Source organism: Anneissia japonica, unplaced genomic scaffold, assembly GCF_011630105.1.
Source record: "Anneissia japonica isolate Jap-2015-1 unplaced genomic scaffold, ASM1163010v1 scaffold673_len1821605_cov196, whole genome shotgun sequence".
NCBI lineage: Eukaryota > Metazoa > Echinodermata > Crinoidea > Comatulida > Comatulidae > Anneissia > Anneissia japonica.
The window spans coordinates 1222395-1243860 of NW_022717449.1; the positions used below are offsets into that span (position 1 = coordinate 1222395).

The 21466-nt window shown below is 33.1% G+C and overlaps 2 protein-coding genes across 4 annotated transcripts; one reads left to right on the top strand and one right to left on the bottom strand.

Annotated features, from left to right (window-relative positions):
• Positions 1–1340: 1340 nt before the first annotated feature.
• On the bottom strand, positions 1341–18200 carry LOC117110275 (ubiquitin carboxyl-terminal hydrolase 3-like). 3 transcript variants are annotated; one of them, XM_033252919.1, is made up of 16 exons: positions 18057–18200; positions 17398–17545; positions 16292–16352; positions 14842–14925; positions 13196–13279; positions 12089–12173; positions 11296–11369; positions 10767–10880; positions 9929–10042; positions 9124–9335; positions 8505–8585; positions 7058–7176; positions 5736–5855; positions 5316–5386; positions 4148–4188; positions 1341–3961 (listed from the first exon to the last, which is right to left on the bottom strand). In XM_033252919.1, exons 2-16 carry the CDS (start codon positions 17492–17494, stop codon positions 3801–3803), a joined length of 1518 nt encoding a protein of 505 aa, XP_033108810.1. In that variant the 5' UTR covers positions 17495–17545; positions 18057–18200; the 3' UTR covers positions 1341–3800. The 3 variants fall into 3 exon arrangements, with proteins under 3 accessions (XP_033108810.1, XP_033108811.1, XP_033108812.1); XM_033252920.1 differs by having other exon boundaries at positions 17944–18076; XM_033252921.1 differs by lacking the exon at positions 18057–18200 and adding an exon at positions 17644–17821.
• A 1368-nt stretch (positions 18201–19568) lies between these two features.
• On the top strand, positions 19569–20936 carry LOC117110302 (CREB-regulated transcription coactivator 1-like). The gene is made up of 3 exons (XM_033252955.1): positions 19569–19755; positions 19947–20060; positions 20880–20936. Exons 1-3 carry the CDS (start codon positions 19642–19644, stop codon positions 20901–20903), a joined length of 252 nt encoding a protein of 83 aa, XP_033108846.1. The 5' UTR covers positions 19569–19641; the 3' UTR covers positions 20904–20936.
• Positions 20937–21466: the final 530 nt, after the last annotated feature.

Genomic DNA, 21466 nt, shown 5'->3' on the forward strand with positions numbered 1-21466 from the left:
TGATGATGATGATGATGCACCTTCCAACCTGCCACAAATAAAATTCAACAAGTCAGTGTAATTAGTATACATAACATGAATAAAGTCTTCCTAACAAGGCGTCATTAGCCGAATTGTAGCTGGAAACTTCATTGGCTTATAATTGAAGGACAAGTGCCTGTACCTTATTTATTGTTGAAGCCAGATGAAATTCTATGAGAATTGATTACAAAATGAGCAGGGGTTGCAGCATTCTACTTTAATAATAGGCCTATTGCTATTGTGGCTTGAATGCATTGACATTCTTTTCTCTGGTACAGTACCGATACTGTATATGCAACCAGGCTTCTCTATTACTTTCTAGGGTACAAGCATATTCCGAGTATCCAGCTTCTCCCTTAATGTCAAGCAGGGGCAGCACCAGGAACTCCCAAATGGGTGAATGGGTTCACACCCCTCTCTGGTCGGGAAGCGTTTCTCCCCCAGTGGGAGAAAAAGTTAAAATTTGTCAAGGAATTTTTTTATTAAAAATAATAAAATTTTGTGTTAATTATGGGATTCTTTATTTAAAAAGGATAATTTGATAGAAAACTATCTAGTCCCCTAGTCTAGTCTTGTCGGAGGTACCACCCACCCTGTCTACTGGTGCCACCACTGCAACTCATACGATTGCAATAGTATACAACCCCTCGCACATAGGCCTACGGTGTCACTGCTTGCAATGAACAGTTTTTAATTCCTAAAATTTGAAAGATTAGTAATAGTGCTGGCGCTCGAGATTTGATTTTTCCCCGACGAGGAAAAACTTCAGAACGGTTTTAGAGATACAGATTTTAGAATATTTAACAACTGGGGGGTTCCCCGACAGGTGGGTCCTTTGCTCCATGGACCCCCCCCCCCTGCCGCTAGCACCACCCCTGATGTCAAGATGATTCCACCAAATAAAACATGCTCTAACACCTCCATTTGACTAAACTTGCACTAGTCCACCTATTTATAATGTATGCCTATGGCTTAATGTTATTTATAATTGATTTTTTTTTAAGCAGGCTCCGGAGAGAAGAAAAAAATATTAATATGTTATACAACTGATTTTTCTAAGACACACAATGGTGTTTGATGGAAAACTTGTTTGACGAAAAACTTGGGAATGGTTTGATGAGAAACAGATTTTAGAACACTAAAGAAGAAAACTTTCCCCAGTTGTTAAATATTCAAAAATCTGTATCTCATTAATCTTTCCCAAGTTTTTCATCAAACATCCATTTCTAAATCAGTTGCATACCAAAAAACCTTTTTCCTACGGAGCATGGCTGTTTGTGTAAGTAATAGAAAAAATTAACAAAATCCAGAGACAATAATTTGCTGAATTACATATTTCGTTAATTTACTACACACAGTTACAATGGAATTCTTTTAAAAAAGAAAATTGATTAAAATTGGTCAAAGAAATGTAAAGAAAAGTTATTAGACAGTGGAAACATTTGGGAAGGATAACTTATTGACAACATTTAAATTGTTTACAAGTTCAAAAATTTGCATTCATTTCAGAACTTAAGCACGTTCAAAAAGACTCTACTACTATTACTGCTACTTTAATGTCTACTGCTTCCATAAGGGTCCTTTCAAAATAATAGCGTCAGTTCACATTAAGAACATATGGGGCTTGCCATGCCAAAACCAGCATCATTGACTTTTTAATAAATTCATATTCTCCACATTATAAGCTTTAAAAATTTCTACTTGAATTGAGTTACTAGTAACTGCAAAAGTTTTGAGTAAAAGTATTACAGCTGTACTACAGTATACAATGCTGCCACATTCTGATGCTCATTTAACATTTAGCGACAGTACGCTGGTTTTGGGATGACAAGCCTCATATTGTTGTATGGTCTGTTCACACAGGATTGTACTATATTGGCTGTTTACACAATTCATGACATTAGCATTATTCATAAGAATTTTCAACTGAAATGTCTTGCTGGTGCATTCACATTGGCCAAAAACAATAATGTCAATTTTGTAAAAAGAGGCATATTTACAAAATATGCTTGTTACACTATTCTTGTGTATTATCCAACAGAAACAAGTTGTTGTAACATAATGTTATGATAACCTTTAATTATTGCTGTTAAATAATTGATTTTTTTAATTTTTGGAAATGGAAAACAATTCTACAAGTAGTTGTATGTCTCTTAAATAAGTCAGTTTCACCACTAGAGGGTGCTGTTGCAAGAACGATGGAATGATATTGTAATAAAAATCAAAAATTTTTAACGTTTAAATTAATTTTGAATTTGATTTTGTATTTTTAACTAGTAACAAAAAGTGCATTTTACTTTCAGGTGAAATAAACTAAATTTTACTGATTTTTCCAAACATAAATTATAACATTTAAAGTAAATAATAAAACAATGCTATATTTACTTCATAAGGTTAGTGTCATAAATGTTTAAAATATGAAATGATGAAATTAAAATAAATTTCAAATGATTTCATTTATCAATTACAAAGTAAAGTTGATTAATTATTTTGGTGTATTTTCCAAATAACTCCCTCATCTGCTCTTTGCTCAGATAGTCAAAATAATCTCAATGAAAAATTATTAATTGTTACAATTTGATATTTCTAAAAAAAGGTTAAAAAAAAAAAGCATTAACGTTTACAGTTTTACCAGAATTAATTCATTATTTAATGTAGGAACACCTTCCTATATAAGCGGACTTGTTCTACAAGACAACTGTAGCTGATGCAAAACCCTTTCACCAATAACAACCATGCAATGTGTTTTAAATTAATAGTCCAATAGTAATAGTTGCTTGAATAATTAATTAACAGGTCGTGGTGACATGAACTGTTATACATGTTTATATTTAGATTTAAATATTCTGAAATTTTGGATGCACTTAATGATCATTCAAGAATTCTTTTACATTTTTTCTTAAAACACTCACATGCACCTTGAAAAGATGCATGTCATTATCATAGTTATATATATTATGGATTACTAATTTATGCATGTTACCTCATGCTAACACTGAATGAAATTATATATGCAAATAAATAATTAGCATATTTATTTACATAAATTAGAAATGCAGGCTTGCTGGAGACATAAAAGATTAATTTGTCATGAGAGAAAGGAAGTGGGTGGGTGGGGTGGTTGATATGATCACAATTTTGAATAAAATTTCTAATTAATAAAATTAAGAAAATCAAATTACTTCAAGGAATTGAAAAGTGTGACCCTTTTCCATCTTAACTTAATAATACCTACATGACATACAAAAATAATATGGCTAATTATTTCACTAAGCACAAAAATCTAGCAGCAATATTTTTTAACTTCTTCAGCAACTTTAACTTTGTTGCTTTTTTTAATTTACCCACCATAGAATGATGAGGAACCACATTGATTTGGTCATACACACAACTGAATTTTTTGTGGTTACTTAGCAACTATTCATATGGTTACATAGCAACAATATTCTCATGGTTACTTGTAGTATATCCATATGGTTACTTAAGCAACACATTATAGCAATTACTTCATAGTCTTACTGTTATGCAACATTTTGTTGGTTGCATGGCAACATATTATGCTTGCTTAGCAACATAATTACTGTATATGGTTACCTAGCAACAGTTTTATGCTTTCTTGGAAATCTGAAGCAATAATAGAAATATAGGATGCAAAGATTTTCCATATGATACACAATTGCCATCCTCTGCTGTTGAGGTATCTCCACTTGCTTGTGTGACCTGCTCTTGACCTGACCTGAGTATCCCGACCTTTTTCTCTACTCTCCTCATTGGAGATGCTAGGAAGCGTTGAACTCTTTTTGTAGTCTTTCAGCCATCACAAATGAGTCTTTCTCAACTGGAGTGTGGCTGGCATAGAATAGCAGGTATGCCTTGCATTTCAAAATCGTAGACTCGTCAACGCATGTCACAGTACTGTCGTTGAAGCAATACCATTGTCCTGAAACAAACAATTAAATAATAACAAATACAACATTCACTTTTTTTAGCAGAAATTCAGCAAAAATATTATCAGTAATGAAATTTATATAAATTTAATTTACATAAGATTCAATAATTATTTTATTTTGTCCTTTCAGACATTAGTTTTATAATACACACTAAAAAATATACAGCCAATACATACCTTCATGTAGAGCATATGCAATGTAATGGCCTGTTCCCGCACTGAAAAAAAAATATCAAGAATTGAGTTGGTATAACAATTACGTATTTGCACTGGTAGTTGATATAGTGCATACTTCACTATAATTCACCAGTTCTATCATAAAGCTAAGTCACTCCAGGCACCAGGAGCTATTTTATTTTCACTTTGTAGTTAACATAACACAGCTGAGGGGTTGATTGAGAGGTTTTTTCCCTGCTTCTGGTGCTGAAGACTGGTTCAAACTCGGCCAGCATCTTTGGTGTCTGATTGCTTGGCTCCACGAATAACCCTCATATTGAGAGTTATGTGGGTTAAGGACAATGTTTGTATCCGTATGCGTCCGTTATATGATGTATTTAAATTGGGTGGCACTGCACAGTGGCTGCTGCAGGTACCTAGGCCAAAACAAGCATTTCCAATTAGAATGAGAACACATTATGAAATTATAGTCATGTTCTGAGGACCCTATAGGAAATAGAGGCCAAAGAGGCCATTAATACCTGAAAAAAATTGCCTGAAGCCTGCAGGGCTGAAGGCAATTTTTGAAGGAAATAATGGCTTCTAAAACTTCTATTTTCTAACTTGTCCATAATTGCTTTATAAGTGACGTCACCATTTTAATTATATTTTGATTATGTATTAAATGCCAAGTTGCGGTGCATTAGTATGAGAATGATTTACTAGTACAATAGTAAGTGCACTGACACTTAAATTGATTGTTGTTGTTGAAGTTTAGGTAGACCTAACATTTGTTTAATATATTAAAATGTATTTGTAAACATTATTATGAATTATTTCAGCGTTGCCTTCTCTTTTCAGTTCATTTATAAAACAGTACCTTGTTATCTCATAACCATATGCCTTTCTAGGCCTTGCCTAGGTTGGTGGTCTAGCCTTTATTTGTGTTTACGTTGAGCAAAATTTGTTAGGTCCGCTGGGGGCATTCAGAGCTTGGCTACCAACGAAATATTCTTTTTGATGTAAAACCCTGCTTTCATTGAGCTTTTTGCACACGAGACGCAAAAAAATCAGAGAGGCATTATATCAAATTAGTACTTGGTCGGGGATAGGAAAATTACGTGCAAATGAATGTGATGACATCATGACTGGATTATTTTTATATTAAATTATTATATAATACACTCACCCAGATCCTTGATGGACAACCACTGCAACTAAATCGTACAATCCTGGTTTAAAATTTTCATTGTCATCCTCCTGAAGTATATAATAATAATAATAACAATAATAATAATAATAATAATATTAATAGTGTGTTTTTATGCATTTGATAGATCAATGACCATATTCAGATTCTGTTCATATCTTACATTTATCAATATATTTTTTTCACCTGTCCTTAGCACACTTTTCATATTTTACATAAGACAGAAGGAAGTTTACAGGAAGGCAAAAAACCATGACTATGTGAAACATTTTAACTAAATACTTAAAATAATGTAAATATCAACTTGTCTGCATGACTTAACCGCATAAACTAAATTAACATGAATGGTTAAAAGCTTATTCATTAAAAAAACAAAAAAAAAAAAAAAACCATACTCACATTATTATGCAAGACAAAGGAATTTATATCAAGATTACGGACTGGAAAGCGAACATACGTATCAATTTTACTTCGCAGATAACTGTTCCAATGAAACCGTTTTAGATGTAGACATAATACCTAGAAAAATAAATTCACAAAATGAAGATGCTGATAGTAGTTTATGAGTGAGATGCCTGGAAGAAGTTTTGCTTAAGTTATCTAAGAAATAATGGATTTATCAAAATATAAGTGTATATATATTTATACTGCACACTGACATTTAAGCTGGGGACTCACTGTGTCATACGAAGGTCATACGACCATCGGCTGACAAATCCAACTCCGCTTCTTATGAGCGTTAGACGACGCTATGGCATCTGCTGATTGTCGGTAGCAGTCTTTATTTTATTTATTTATTTTATTTCAACAATATTTTACGAGGATGGACCATCATTATTATTTATTAAACCATATTTCATTAGGGTAGCCCATTCAGCAAAAGCTGATCATTTCGTCGCTCACATCACGAACTAACACAATTAAATTCAATTGTGTTTAGTTCATGAAATCAAAAAAGCGTGTCAAAATACGCGCTGTTGTTGTTAAGGACTTTTTGTGTGGTAAAGAATACAAAATTGCTTGACAACCAATACGCACTCGTTTTGACGCACTACTGTGATTTCACGAACTAACACAATCTACTTTGATTGTGTTAGTTCGTGTAGTGAGCGACGATTTGAGGCCCTCACATACATTAAAATACAATAAAATTTGATAAAATACTATGAAACAGGAATAAAACAATCCGTTGTGCGTGCATCATGGTTCTATAGAATCGCGTTGGTCGACGACTGTTGTGTGAATTGAGAGCCTGGCTTAATAATACATTATTTTTCAAGGTAAGTTGTTCATTGGGAAATCTGGCATATTTATTGGTTCATCCAGGTAAGTAGATTCATAATGAGATTTGTTATATACTGCAAAACAATGTATACACTTAAATTTATGGAATACAATTACAATAGAAAAGGCTAACACACTATAAAAGAAATTAGACTACATCAGGGGTCCCAAGTTGCCTGTGTTTCGCAGAAGTCTGCCATAAAAAGAACAACACAAACTCCCGCACACACGTGAGCAAGGAAAAAATCTGAAATCAACCTGGTAAAACGTAATCATTCCTCATGCAATTGAGGAGGATGCACCATGCCTGTGGATATAAAACATCCATGATTGGCTGGTAGGCACACTTACTATGGTATACCTTTAGAACCATTAGAATATATTAGATTATATTAGATATATACTTTTAATTTAAAGACAAAACCAGGTATACGTACATTTGGTAGACATCGCAACCAGAATTTCTTCGTTGAGGGCCTTCTTTTTTTACATTCTGTACACATGTAATGTTCTGAGTCTGCTAGTTCCTCTTTCTCTGTAAAGCTTTGTATACAGTCTATCATAAACAGAAAATGCATGTCACATAACTACCAAATTTAAGTTGTTCTATGCAAAATTGCAGCCACCACAGAATAATACCATTAAGTAAATATGTAATTAAATCTGTGGAATAGTTTAGTTTATAAACCAACTACATAGATTCCAGGCATTTGGTTAATTGCCGAAAAATAGTTTCAGCCATATCCAGCTAGCCGGGCAATAGCCTCTTGTTTTTTGCCCTCTTTTAATTTGCTTGTACGTCGCGATGTAGAAAATTATGCTAAGCCTATTGTTGGGGGCACGCTTCTACAAATTTAAGAGCTAATTTGATGACCTGGAAGCTGACTATCACTCTGCTACTAGGTGCACATACACTGCATATTGGCTAGACTGGGAATAACAATGGCAGGGTGTTCCAGATTTAAACTGGGAAGTGTTAATGAGTTATCAGCCAGAGCTAATACGAAAAAAAAAAAAAACAAGTTAAGTACGCCGTCCAAATATTTGAAGAGTATCTTGAAGCCGCAAACTGTGATTTACCAAGTGTAAGTGTTATCAAATTCAGGCCTCGATGGCGTGCTAGCATATTCTAGGCCTAGGAATCTATGTAGTGGTATATAAAACAAATATTTCCTGGGAATTTAATGCTGACTTTGTCTTGGGACGTAGTACAGCCTCCAGATAACTTGGGGTATAATTTGAACCATGCCCCTCAACCCAGTAATTATTGCTGCGAAGCAGCCAATTCATATTCTTGACAGCAATTTGACCTCTGAAAAGTCATTGTTTGTCAAAAAACAAGGGCCTAAGACGACTGAAAAACGGACCCATAAAAAAATGTACACTTCGTAGACCATGCAGTCTTCAAAATAAAAATTGTAACCTTTGGTAATCAACTACATTTTCCACATACATAGAAATTTTTTAAACTTTATTTAAAAAAACCTAAACCATAATTCACCACTATAGACACTTTTTGACAAAAATGAAAAATTACGACTTTGTTACCCAATGAGAAGTGTTCCAATATAGACAATGAGTTGTGTCTCATATTACAGTATTTGTTATATTTTTATTATTCATTATTTTCACTTGACTCGCATAAATAATTTTGTTCGAAGAACATTTATATGCAGTTTTACTTCGCAGCTCTTCACTTGCAATTTGCAATTTCTAGTTTATATACTAATATACACATGGACATATGCTAGGCCAAATGTTATGACCTGAATTTATAGAGATTTCTGATTCAGGGCCACTTCCAATCAAGGGCACTGCACAAACCCGATTTGTGGTTAAATCGGATGTTCATATATATTCAAGACGACTAATAGCTAAGCCTACCTTCGAGACGGCATACTGTGGAACCTTCCTTTGATTTTGAGCTCCTTGATCGAAACTTAACAGGTATATCTATTGATAGATCTACACAACATAATCAAATTCAAAAATTAGTTATATACTTATAATTACATATATATGAGTGTATAATGGACCATTCCAGAGTGTTAAACAAACTTAACAACCGACCAATTAAAACATGTTATTTAATAGCCAGGAATGTCCTGTCAACAATCAAGTTTACACAGTTTTATGCTTGCTATGGTCCCACACATCTAACAAGATATTTCCTGGATTCTACCTTTAAAATCATAAAGATTACAAAGATTATGTTATATAATCGCTTTTAATGATGAAATCCCGGAATCTTGTCTGAAGAAAAACTAGTAATAATATTCGATTTAAAAAGAGTCTTATTACTAAACAATGTAAGGCAGCAAATTTAAGGAAACAGATGGGGTTTTAAAGTGATCAGAAGGTAGTGAATCAGTACATTAGAATTTAGAGTAGATCAGATCAGAAGACTTAAAAGTTGATACAAAAAATTTGGAGATAATACTGTACAAGGCATAAGTTTTAATAAAGGTCCTTATAAAATCCTTGGATTTGACATTTTATTTACCTAAAAATGGATCAATTTTCTTGAATACAGAGCTGCACTTCAGACACACAACCTCGCTAAGTAGAAGACCGCCAAATATCAAAGTTACTATGGTGCTCTTGCCATTACTTGGCTTCCAGTGATTACTAGGACAGGGCGCCCCCTGCAGTTCAGTATGTAGCCTATCCAGTAGATAGCGCATGAACTCATGAGCATCTTGCTGTTGATAGCCCCTGAAAATGAAGTTTTCAAAAAAATATTTTTTACCTAATAACAAGCAATCAATTTTGAGAGTTACAAATGTTATTACAAACATTGCTTTCCTAAATTGTTTGAAGAGATTTTTTTTTTGCATTTAAAATACTGCCACATAATTATAGACTTCTCAAGTACTACGGAATTTCCGTAGTTGCTACGGAAATTTTGCCTAATTACGGACGTACGGATATAGACAAAATACTACGGAAATTTATCATAGGCCTGGACCTACAAATAAAAAGGTCTAAAGTCCAGCAGAAATAACTTTTGATTACATTGACCCTGGACAACTAATACTTGTGAGATTACTGATAAATTATTGTGAAAACTAAGAAAAAGTGGGCAGTAAATCTTCATCAAGTCCTGCTTCTTTTCCAAATTCCAAATCTGTTATTATCATGTACCTGTAATTTAAGCACCTCAAATTTTGCACTCAAGACAAATTATTAGGTGCTATGGAAATTTTGCATTTACTATGGATATCTGAAGACTTACTGAAATACATTTTACTAACTTGAGACATCTACATAATCATATCCAACAAACGAAGCATTTAAGTTCTTATTACCTGAACCGTGGGAATAGCTTTGACATTATCGTGAACAGTTCCTCTGGTGAAATTGCCATCTCTCCACTTCGCCAGAGTGAGCACAACGTTTTACGTATTTCCTCTGCTAAAGATCTACAGGTCAGAAAATAAAATAACTTGAAAAGTTAAGTTTAATTGGTCTCCATCTCTTTCTAGGTATAATAACTTATTCCAAGTGTGTGTATTGTTACTCTTGACCTTATTTTTTTCATGGATGACAGGTCCATAATCACCCATGCAGAACATCCAACCCCACCCACTATTTATGGACTAAAGTAGACTAAAAGTAGCCTAAATTTACTTATACTAATAACCTACACATTTATATCGCAGATGGAAACCAACACAGTGTCTTACTCAAGGACACCGCCAGTGAAATGGACTGTGTGGGATTCCTCCCTCAGAAAATGTGTGTTTCTTAGAGGCCTGGAAATACACTTTCCCACATTCTGAGAGGTCTGTTGATGATGTTATGTTTCTTCAAATATTTTTTTCTGCATCAATATATGAAACATGATGAAGATGATGAGAATGGTTACATTAGTAGTGGCATGGATTGAGCAATAGGGCCTAACTTTGAAAGAGTTGCATCCATGAATTGACCAAATGAGTGGACATATCCCCCTTCTAGTACTTGGTCAGAGGACTTGTTCTAGGGATTTTTTTTCGGAAGGGTGGGAGTGGCTAGCCACCCTATTTATCCCCTGGACCAACCCATGAACTCTTCAGGTTTTAGTTGATTATTTACACAAAGAAATCTAATCCATCCCATTCTCATCCTTATTTTCACATTTCTCATTGACACTATATGACTTACAAATCATCCTGCTTTAGATTACGTGTATTGTAAACTCTTTTCCCCGCAGATTTGCCGCTTCGTAGTTCAACTGCCGGTAATTGTTTGAAGTAACCGCAAAAGTCTTGAATGTTGCTAGAAAATTCAAAAGAGATAGGACAAAACTATTGATTTGTGTTTGTGAGAGGTTACCAACCACGTGTAAATAAGGTTTTATGGAATTCTTTCATTCCATCAAAAGTTTGTGCAATAAATAAAAGCGTTCTAGATCCAGTCATTACTTATTTTTTTTCGCAATTGTCATTATTCAGCATGCATTATGAAAATGGCGCTATATAAATTTAGCACATAAATATATTTTGCGGTAAATATTATCATAAAATAGATGGTGATATATATATTTTTTCACATCTTCATTTTAAAGCTTCAATCGATATTACAAACTATTTTGTCTTCATTACGAATTTACACTGCTGAACGTTGAGACATCCAAACAGAATGCAAATAATTTTATTCAGCTGTTTTGTACATGTTTTCTATTTCTACATACCTCAATGACTGGAGCACAGCATTCATGAAACAGGTGTTACCAAGGTTACGAAGCCCAGGAAACTTGGCCTTGACCTGAAATACAGGTGGAAGCTCAACCATGACATTAACAAAGGCAAAATAACAAATCATGTGATAAGAATGAGAAAAGAATAATAAATTATGCGAGAACATAATAAAGAAGTAACCAGGATAAATATCTATTCTCATAGACACACCGTTTGCCTAAAATAAATAAGTATATATAATATAATTTCTACAGTCTTTGCATAATCCCTAAATTTCTGTCAACAAATTTTTAAATTTTTTTATAGTGAAATGAATAAATGCACTTGTTCCTTTCAAATTCAAATTCAATTTAATCTATTCATTCTCAAAACACATAAAAATACAAGTAAAATAATTAGTCAATTGGAATTGAATGAAAAGGAAAGACCAAAGAAACTCAAAGAGCATATTTAAATGGTGTTCCCAAACAATCACCCTATCTAACCTAACCTAAAAAAGTGGGAGAAGGAAAATAAATGAAATTGTTGTACTACAGTATCATTTTTTAATCAATTATCATCATATAATCCTCATTTTTTAAATCATTCTTATGTATAAGTTCTCTCCAGCATTTTTTTTTACTTCACAGGGCAATAAGTCTCTAAATTCCTAGAGAAGCTCCGAAGATCCTCATAAGCATGTGTATCCATGTGCAACTAAACCTAGATATACACATGGGCGTGTTACAACCACCATACCGTAATTCTAAAAAAAAAAAATTCTGCATTTATATTAAGTAGACTTACAGAATTTGAAGAATTCTTTTTTCGAGGTGGCTGATTTTCTTCAGAAGACTCTGCCCCACGTTTCACTTTTCGGTCATGCAAAGCACTAAGGAAGAGAACAACAAAAAAACTTGTTTTCTCTGCAGTAAGTACATCATATCTCATGTTATTTAAAATCTTATTCTTAAAAAAAAAACAAAAAAAGACAGGTATTGGGTGTAAGAAATAAACACATTTTTGGAATAAATATTGGAATACTATTGATTTCACCCAATTTTCTGGGTCAAATTATATTCAGGGCTCTCTTAAAAATATTACATAATGTCTTGGTATATAAATTCAGTCGCATTACAATGTTTAAGAAGTGGCATCATGCATATCTTCATAGTCTGCATATCAATTGCAGACGATTGAAGGTATGAAGTTATCCGTGTGAATATTAATTATATTGGGTAGGACCACATGTACTTTAGAAAGTCTTTGTAACTAGAGCCTTTTGTTTGTAGATGAGAGTATATGTTCATATATACATTTGTATATACAATGGTTTAAAAAAAATTAAGCTTTTTGATATCTATTAAAACCATGGATCATAATTTAATTGCAATTAAACATATCAACCTCTAACTTTGGAAGACTATTGATATCATCTAATTTTCGAGGACAACTCATATTCAGGACTCTCTTAAATAAATTGAATAATGTCATCCTCTATAAATAAAGTCTCATTACAATGTTCAAGAATTGGAATTGTTTTTTAGTCATGAGTATAAATGATAGCATCTTACAGAATTTGAACCTATGACCCTTGGAAAGCCTTAATCATCAAGCTATGAATAATTTTAAGAGCCTTAAATATATAACATTGTTATTTCTATTAATATCAAATCGATACATTTATAAACCACCTGTCAAAATAAAATTAAGCTTGCTTCTGAAAATGATGAAGCAATGATGCATAGATTCATTGTGAAAAAATAAAAGAGATTTTAAAATGGATTTGAAGTCGGCCAGAGAGAGAGAGAGAGAGCAATCTGAAGTACGGAGATAATTCTATGTAGCAGTGAAATGATACTACACTCCAATTGTGATTATAAAATGTATCTTGTACGTATACTAATGACTGACCTATTAATCTCCTGGAGATATACTCGTATCTGTTGTATTCCACCTGTTTTGGTATCATTCACAACAAATTCATCACATTTGTAACTGCAAAAATAAATGATATTTTAATAAAGATATAAATATATATTTCACTAAACAAAAACATTATCAATTTTACTTCCTGTTATTGAGGTAAGGTTTTAGCTGGTCATTCAATACTTTGTCAAGCCAAAACCATAAAAAAAGCAAGTAGATTTTTGTGCTGTTTGATCGTCGTCTTCTTTTGTTGTCCAATGAATTATTCCGCCAACTACGGATACTAGAACCTTGTTTCACTAAAACAGAGAGGGCCACTGATTAATCTCAGATAAGATAGTATAATAAATACTCCAAGTATCGAAATGTACGCCATTGTGTCGGGATTCAATATTTCAACATTAATTATGTCATCATCGGGTAGGCGTGCATTTCGATATTTGGAGTATGTATTATACTATCTTGTTTCACTGAGTTCGCCCATTAAGTTTCTATGTAGGTTGAAAGTAAACTCAAGTCTATTCCTGAGATCCACCTCTTAAGTCAGGCACTTCCTGCAATGTTTGATGGTCATACGACCAACAAACCTAACTCCACTACTTGTGAGCATTAGACGATCGACGGGCACACTAAGTGCCCTGCTTTAGTCTAGAGCCTAATGATCCGAGTCTCATTACATGGTCAATCCATTTCTTTTGTCTTTCTTCAATTGTACAAATATCATAAAAAAGAATGATGTTTGATGCAAAATATATTAAGAATTTAGCACAATCATTAATTATATAAAAGTTAACATAGTTACCTTAGAATAAGCCCACCCCATACTTTTACATCTATTTTCATGTACTGGCATTCTCCCAGGCAAAGGCCCATGGTATGATTTCAATGATTAGCTCTGCTGATTTTTACTATTACTTACAGAATATATAAATTATAGATTGTCTTAGAATTAAAGATACAGTAAAATTGCTCTCTCTATGGACCCCATCCTCCAACAAAGCATTTTGAGTTTAAGTTCCACTATATATCGCGACCTGGTCTAACTTTTTTTTATTATCTTTGGTGGTAGCCACTGTGTATGCACTGAACCATGGAGATATCTTGGTCCCTGGTTCAATTTCCCATCACTGCCCTCCTTGTAATTCAAATGGAGGGCTGAAATGCAGGTTTTAATAGCGTACCGTCGTTCGGATGAGACGTTTAAGCCGTTGGTCCCGCAATATTGCCCATGTGCATGTTAAAGCAGTAAACTCTTCGGAAAAGATTAGGGGATTGTCTCCCAGTGTACCGCCCACTCACCACCACAAGAACCCAATGCAAAATAAGTCTTCTTGGGACTTTCATGGGTAATCCTTGGTGTTTACACCAAATAAATCCAACCCATGATGAAAGGTTGCCTTTTGATTAGATATCCCTATAAAGTTAAAAAATTTTTTTCATGATCACAAAATTCCCAGCCCTGGAAATGGCCCAATTATATATATTTTCATGGGGGTTGGCATACGCTAGATAAACTACTGTAGTTATTAAAGGAACTAATACGTAGACATGCAATTCAGTGGAGTAAAAGCTATTAGGTATGAACCAGCATTACTTTTGTGAATAACTTTGTTGCATAAATAAAAACATACCAGAACACAGAGTAGTTGTCACAGCTGATACAAACAGGATGTGTGCTATCTTCACAATGATTTTTTGAATGTCCATTTACATATCTGAAAATTATTTTAAAGTAAAAATATATTTTGTAGAGTTGGCTAAATAGCAATATCAAATGTTATAATCATTATCAGGATTATCATAATTGTTTCATGATGAAGTTTATGACACAATAGTGATTATGGAAATGATGATGATGGGGTGTGGTCATTGGTGAAGTTGGTCTTGTTGATGATATTGATGATATTGATGGTAATGATAGTGGTGGCAATAGAATTTGAAGATCAATTTGAAAATCAAAATTTTAAAATTATGTATTATTTTTTATAATAATCATTCTTTTATTGTTGAATTGTAGTTTTAAATAATTTTTATTGTGACCATTTTTTCTTAATTGTATTTTTATATATTTATATATTTTTGTATAAATGTATTTTTATTGTTGAATGCCAAATAAAATCAAATAGTGAAGTTGGTGGTGGTGACGAAGGGTAATGTCAATGCCTAACTTCATTTTTGTCCTTTTAAGTTTTGATGAGCAAAAAAATATCATTTACCAACTTTTTATATCAAATTTAACATGATTGAATCTCTCAAAAATTGCTTTTTAAAATATTTCCAAAAGTTTTTATCAAATAATACCATAGACGTTCCAAGAGAACTTTTTGAACGTCACACTCTTTTGTCGACGTCATTACTGGGGTGGCATTTCCGAAGTTGGAAGATGTTTAAATACACGAACTATACTTATAATAATAATATTATTCAAGCATTTATATAGCGCTCAGCACAGCGCTTAAAAGTAAGAACTATGGAAAATGTGAGTTTTAAGAAGAAATTTGAATTCAGAAAGAGTTGGAGCATTACGGATGGTGGTGGGAAGTTGGTTCCAGAGAAGATGTGAAAATGCATAAAAACCTTTGGGGACAGATGTTGTTAAGTTTGTTTTAGGTGTGTATAGTATAAAAGGATCAAGTTCAGAACATAACTTTCATAAATTTTTAGTTTGAAGACTGATGGCATTATTCAGCTGCAAAATAAAAAGCCGGATTTCTCAATGGTACTGTGTTTATAACCAGACACCATTTTAGGAGTAGGCCTAGGTCTAGGTTTAGGGACGACTCCCGCACTCCCCAGTAATGGTGTCGACAACAGAGGGCGCCATTCTTCTTGGATTCATCTATATTAAAAAACTACCTTTTGCATAGTTTATGTAATGCTTGTTTTATCCACCCACATACAGATATATTTTACTGTAGTGGTGACTGAATAATAGACTAGCCTGTATGACCTCTATATGACCTTTGCATAGTAGCGTGATCAGTTAACAGTAAAACACAAAAGAGAGAAGGCCATTGTTCAATGATAAATCTCTTAATGATGAAGATTATTATAGCTGCATGGTTTAATGCTAAAACATACCTTCCACATCCTACAAGACAACATGTTACACACATCCATGGACTTTTGTTTGACCTGCAAACTATAAAAACAAATCCATTTAAAAATGTTATAGACAAATATCATGTTTAATTGGTTTTTTGAAAAATGTATTATTTCACAAAAAAATTAGTTTAACTAAAATTATGGTTAATGTAATGGTTAAAATGCAATTCATTACAGCATGAACAATTAAAAGGAAAAAGCTCTAGTAATACATTCCTTATTTATGTGGTACGAATATAAATTAATGCCCATGTATAATATATGCATATATGTAATTTGTTGGATATGTGGAAATTGACATATGGTAAACATGTTAGTAGTGCTCAAGGTATTTTTCAACAATGGTGATAAAATGTCATTTACAGGTAATGATTAATAGGTATTTAGTTATTAATTATAGATAGCAGATTCTTCAGTTGAGGTTTGATTTTCTTCTGAAATTCTGTGTACATTTCCTAGTTTATAAGTCTATACCAGGAAGATTATCTTATTATAGCACCAATTAATTTACACAGTGGTCTTGTTACCCACCATGATAGAGGTACCTGTTCCCACTGACTTATTTTAGCTCAGTGAATTCAGTGATTCAGTGATTCATGATTCAGTAAGCTTTACAGTGTCAACTCGCATAATAAAATTAACAATATTGGTGACTGTTACTGGAAGGTTTGTAGACCAGCGGGTCTGTCGTCTAAGCAAACACAATGAAAATGATGAAGATGATTTGGCTGAGTGTAGATTTACCCTCATTTTATGAAAAAAATAAGTATTGAAGTAGGACAGCTCTCTGCATCACAACAATGGCAGTGATTGTATAGGAATATCTATTTTTTAAAGTTTATGATTTATTAATCATCAAACTCAACATGTTTATATGTGGGACCATGAAAATTTATCCTCAGATAAGAATTTTACATGGTGCTTTTCCATAATTAGGATTGGATATAGCTGGCTATATCCATTTTAAAACTTTGTTTAGCTTCCCGGATAGATTTACATATGACTACATGACTATAACATGTAACAACGAAACAACAAATTTGGGCTATATTATTATAATGTAGGCCAGTACCTAAACCTACCTGAGCAAGTCCAATTCTGTACATTTTCATTCTTGATTTTCTTGTTACAAACAATTTCATATCCCTTTACATTTTCCAACAGATGGGGACATTCCATTCTTTTAAAAATGTTAAATCTTGAGACTGATATAACATGTATTTAACAGCACTGAAAAGAGGGAGAAGTTGGATAACAAAAACATAATTATAAAGAATTTGTGCCTAGTTAGATAGACAGATTATGCACAATATCTAAACTATTCTTACATGTTTCGGAGCTATCAAATATTTTTAGTTTTCAGCTCTGATATTTCACCAGTTTGACCTGTTGTTGCACACCAAAACAAATCACTAATTTCAGAGTAAATCCGAAATCTGGCGAATTACTGTGAGACTAACTACGTCTGATATAATCACAACAAACTGTGAGTGAAACAGGGTTTATAACAAACCAGAAATATGGTGTCACCACGCCTGAATGTAGTAGTAGTGTTTACGTTAGGTTCTTAGGCTTAGCCGGTGTGTTGCGTATTTTTAGTGAAGCTTAGCTGAAGAAAAATCAAGTACCTATTTCTAAACAAGAGCTACAAATAACAACACACTTCGGTTCAGTTTTTTCCTTCATTAATGTGCTATTGTTTATAATACCAAGTTTTTAGGGTGAATTGTGAGCTTGTTACCTGGGCTTGAAACAATGCTTCCAAGTTCAGATAGTAGTACGGAAAGCAGAAAGGGGAATCACCACATGCTACAAATAAAGCCCAAACCCTAGACTTGGCCTATCCTACGCAGCTGAAATCCGAACTCAACCTTCATATAACATGCAAGCGGATTGGCTAAGAATTGTCCTTGTTGTTACGGTTTCACCATTGGTGGCGCCAAGCAAGTTGAGAAAAAGTAATGCTCTAATTTATTCGTTGGCTAAAATCCAATTTCTATACTGTACTTATTAATTTAATTTCATTATAAGATTAATATACATGTTTTGTCTCATATTGAAAGAATAATAATTGTCATGAAGTTTCATATTTCTTTTGATAGAGGTTTATCTACCATTCATATCGTTAACAAAAATTGGCGATTGAGCAATAACTGCTATTTTTTTTGTAATAAATTAGAAATAATTATAAATAAATAAAAGAACACAATAATGATATAGACAGTATGCTAATAATTAATTAATTCTGATAACGAATAAATTTAAATGGTAGGTAAATTATAATTGTTAAATAATTTAGAGAAACTCCTTTATACCTGGAATTTTATACGGACACATAATATATACGGAGTAATCATGAGAAAATTATATTAAGATGTAACATAAATTAATATATTTTCTCCATGGTATAATCGTCATTATATTTTGAGAATAAAGAGTATGTCAGTATATCGTATCGTATCGTATGCCTTTCCATCCTTCATTCTTTTCATTCATGATTGGCTCATTGATGTATGCTTTCATTGCAGCGATTCGTCACCGAAACTAAATAAAAGTAAATTAATAAGTAATTCCAGCTTCCAATAATAAATTTTAATAAAGATGTTTTTCCTCGCTAAATATTAGAAGCCCGGAAATAAGTTCAAGTTAAAATTTATTAAGTTTTTAATGATTCTGATTTATCTTATACTAAGCTTATTTTTAAATACAATCAGTTTAATTCTTCAGCTGACGTATGATGTAGCCGATTATAGAAGTAGTGTGTGAACACGGTCCTACCAACGGAGGTAGAAGAACTGTCTTTTTATAAATGTATTATAGATTGATAAGAATTAAAATTATAAATCATAAATGTCTATTAGACATGATGATCACAAAAGAGCTCTACATAATGAATTTTGACACACAACCGTCTTATCTGACCCAAATAAACTTATTCATTTTAATATAATTAATATTGATACTAGACTTTTTTCAGGCAACGATGCATCATTCATTAAATGAACTGTATTTCGGAAGTTGTAAGTTTAGCCAGTGTCTCTGCGATATTTTGGATGTCATTTAACTGCATACGCTAACCTGATAATGTATCTCATTTTAATGCTTCGATATTGCATATTTTTCAGATAATTAATATTTACGAAATTAATAAAAACAAGAGCGCGGTATTTTCAAAGGGGTCAATGATTGACCCATTCCCATACGGAAGCAGCCTTGAAATCACATGACACCATTGGCGAACTGTCATTGGATGAGAGGCGACCCCTGCGATAATAGCTAAAAATGACAACATCTTCGGTACTCTGTAGGTTCATGGAAAAGACAAAATGACATCCAGCCCGCGTAAATTTAGTGAGAAAATTGCCTTACATGCTCAAAGGCAAGCTGAAGGAAATGCTGCCTTTGATAAAATAATGAAAGATGTATCCAATATAAACAGAGTAAGTACAAGCAAGTGTAGATAAATGGCTTTAATCGATGAAATTAGACACGACTTTTCTATAGGCTTCTTTTTAAGCCTGGCTATCTGCCCAGGTTGCTCCGATCCTTCCTCCATGTTGGATTTCGTTGGTATGCGCATGTTTATGTATCTGGCTGGGCCTAGTAAAAAAGTGTATTTTCTCGATTTTAGGAACCTCCGGCGCCAATGTATAGTGTTCGTGGCGCAATACATCCACAGTTACAATCAAATGCATTAGGTGGGTCACTACCAAACGTTGCAATGATGGATGCTGGAGCGTTCCAGGTAAGTGAGAAAATCTAATTAATTTACCATAAACCTAATGTTTTGATTTGTTGTTGAAAGTTGACTGTGGATTTAGCTGCAGGAGGCTATCCAGTTCTGTGTTATATTTTGTACTTGATAAGTATTTTGTATTCAACATAGCATGTTGGTTGTGCATTCTAATTAATAATAAATTGATTAATTTGTATGAGTTTCTTGTGATGGTTATATTATTGCCTCCTTGCTGGGTCATCTGGGATTTAATTAATCTTATTTCTTCATAGATTTATAAATACTTGTAATTTGTATTTTCAAAATTTTGATCATATTTTAAGAATTAAATATTTTAAATTGAAAAAAGGCTCCACACTTAGCTTAGTGTAAAAAGCTTTTTTCATTTTTGTTTGGGGAGTATATAAAGAAAAGGTAATGTACAGTAGGAGCGCAGAATGGTAAACTGCATAGTAATATTAGTAAATCAGTTGTATAATAAAACAAGGCCTAATTTTCTGCAAAATCTGTGGAAATATGATTTCTAGTTGTGTTAATAATGCAGGGGTGCAGACCCTGTTTTGCAGTATGAGTAGCTGTTCCACCATGGATGTAGTTATGGTGGGCAGAGATGGGCTGGCCCACCCAGCCTTGAGGTTTTCCACCCAGTGTAAAGCAAATTTCACCTTTATTTACTCTCTTGCCCATCCTTAAAATTCACTCTTATTATTTATAGTTTATCAATATTATTACCCACCCACCCTTAGTTTTCTATAGCTACAAACCTGTCTATAATACCTGCTTCTTCAAATTATTTTACCATTTTGTTAATAAATTGTTCTGTTTTAGGAATGTTGTTTTCTCCAGAGTTGAATTTGGTCACTTAGTAGCAGTGTGTACAGCATGTATTAACAGAATTTGTGTCAAAAACATTCAATAAGAATTTCTATAGTTTATTTGTTGCAAATTCTGTTCTTGCTGTGGTATTCCCTTAGCTCTTATCAGCTAAGGCTGCAGGAAATACATTACATGGTTCTCATCTGCACTTCTCAAAAAATTGATGAGGAATTTTTGTCAACTTTCATCTTTCATCACAGTATTGGTCATAGATCGTGTGTCTATTTAAAATAGGTACATGACTAAATACACTCTGTGATCTATTTGAAATAGACACGCGACTATTATATAAACTCTGTGATCGATTAAACATGTTGCAACGTACACAATGGTTTTAGTGCGTTTCACAGTGAGGTGAGTCGGATTTTCATGGAAATATAACAGAATTGAAGCAAAAGTATCAGACTGTACTTCCTGACTATTTACGTCGGCGTATTTTTTATAAAAAACAAAAAGATGAATTTTTTTGATGTGTCGCTTAAAATAGCAAGCGGCCTGTTGACGAGAACTATGTAATATATTTCCAGTGTCTGAACTGG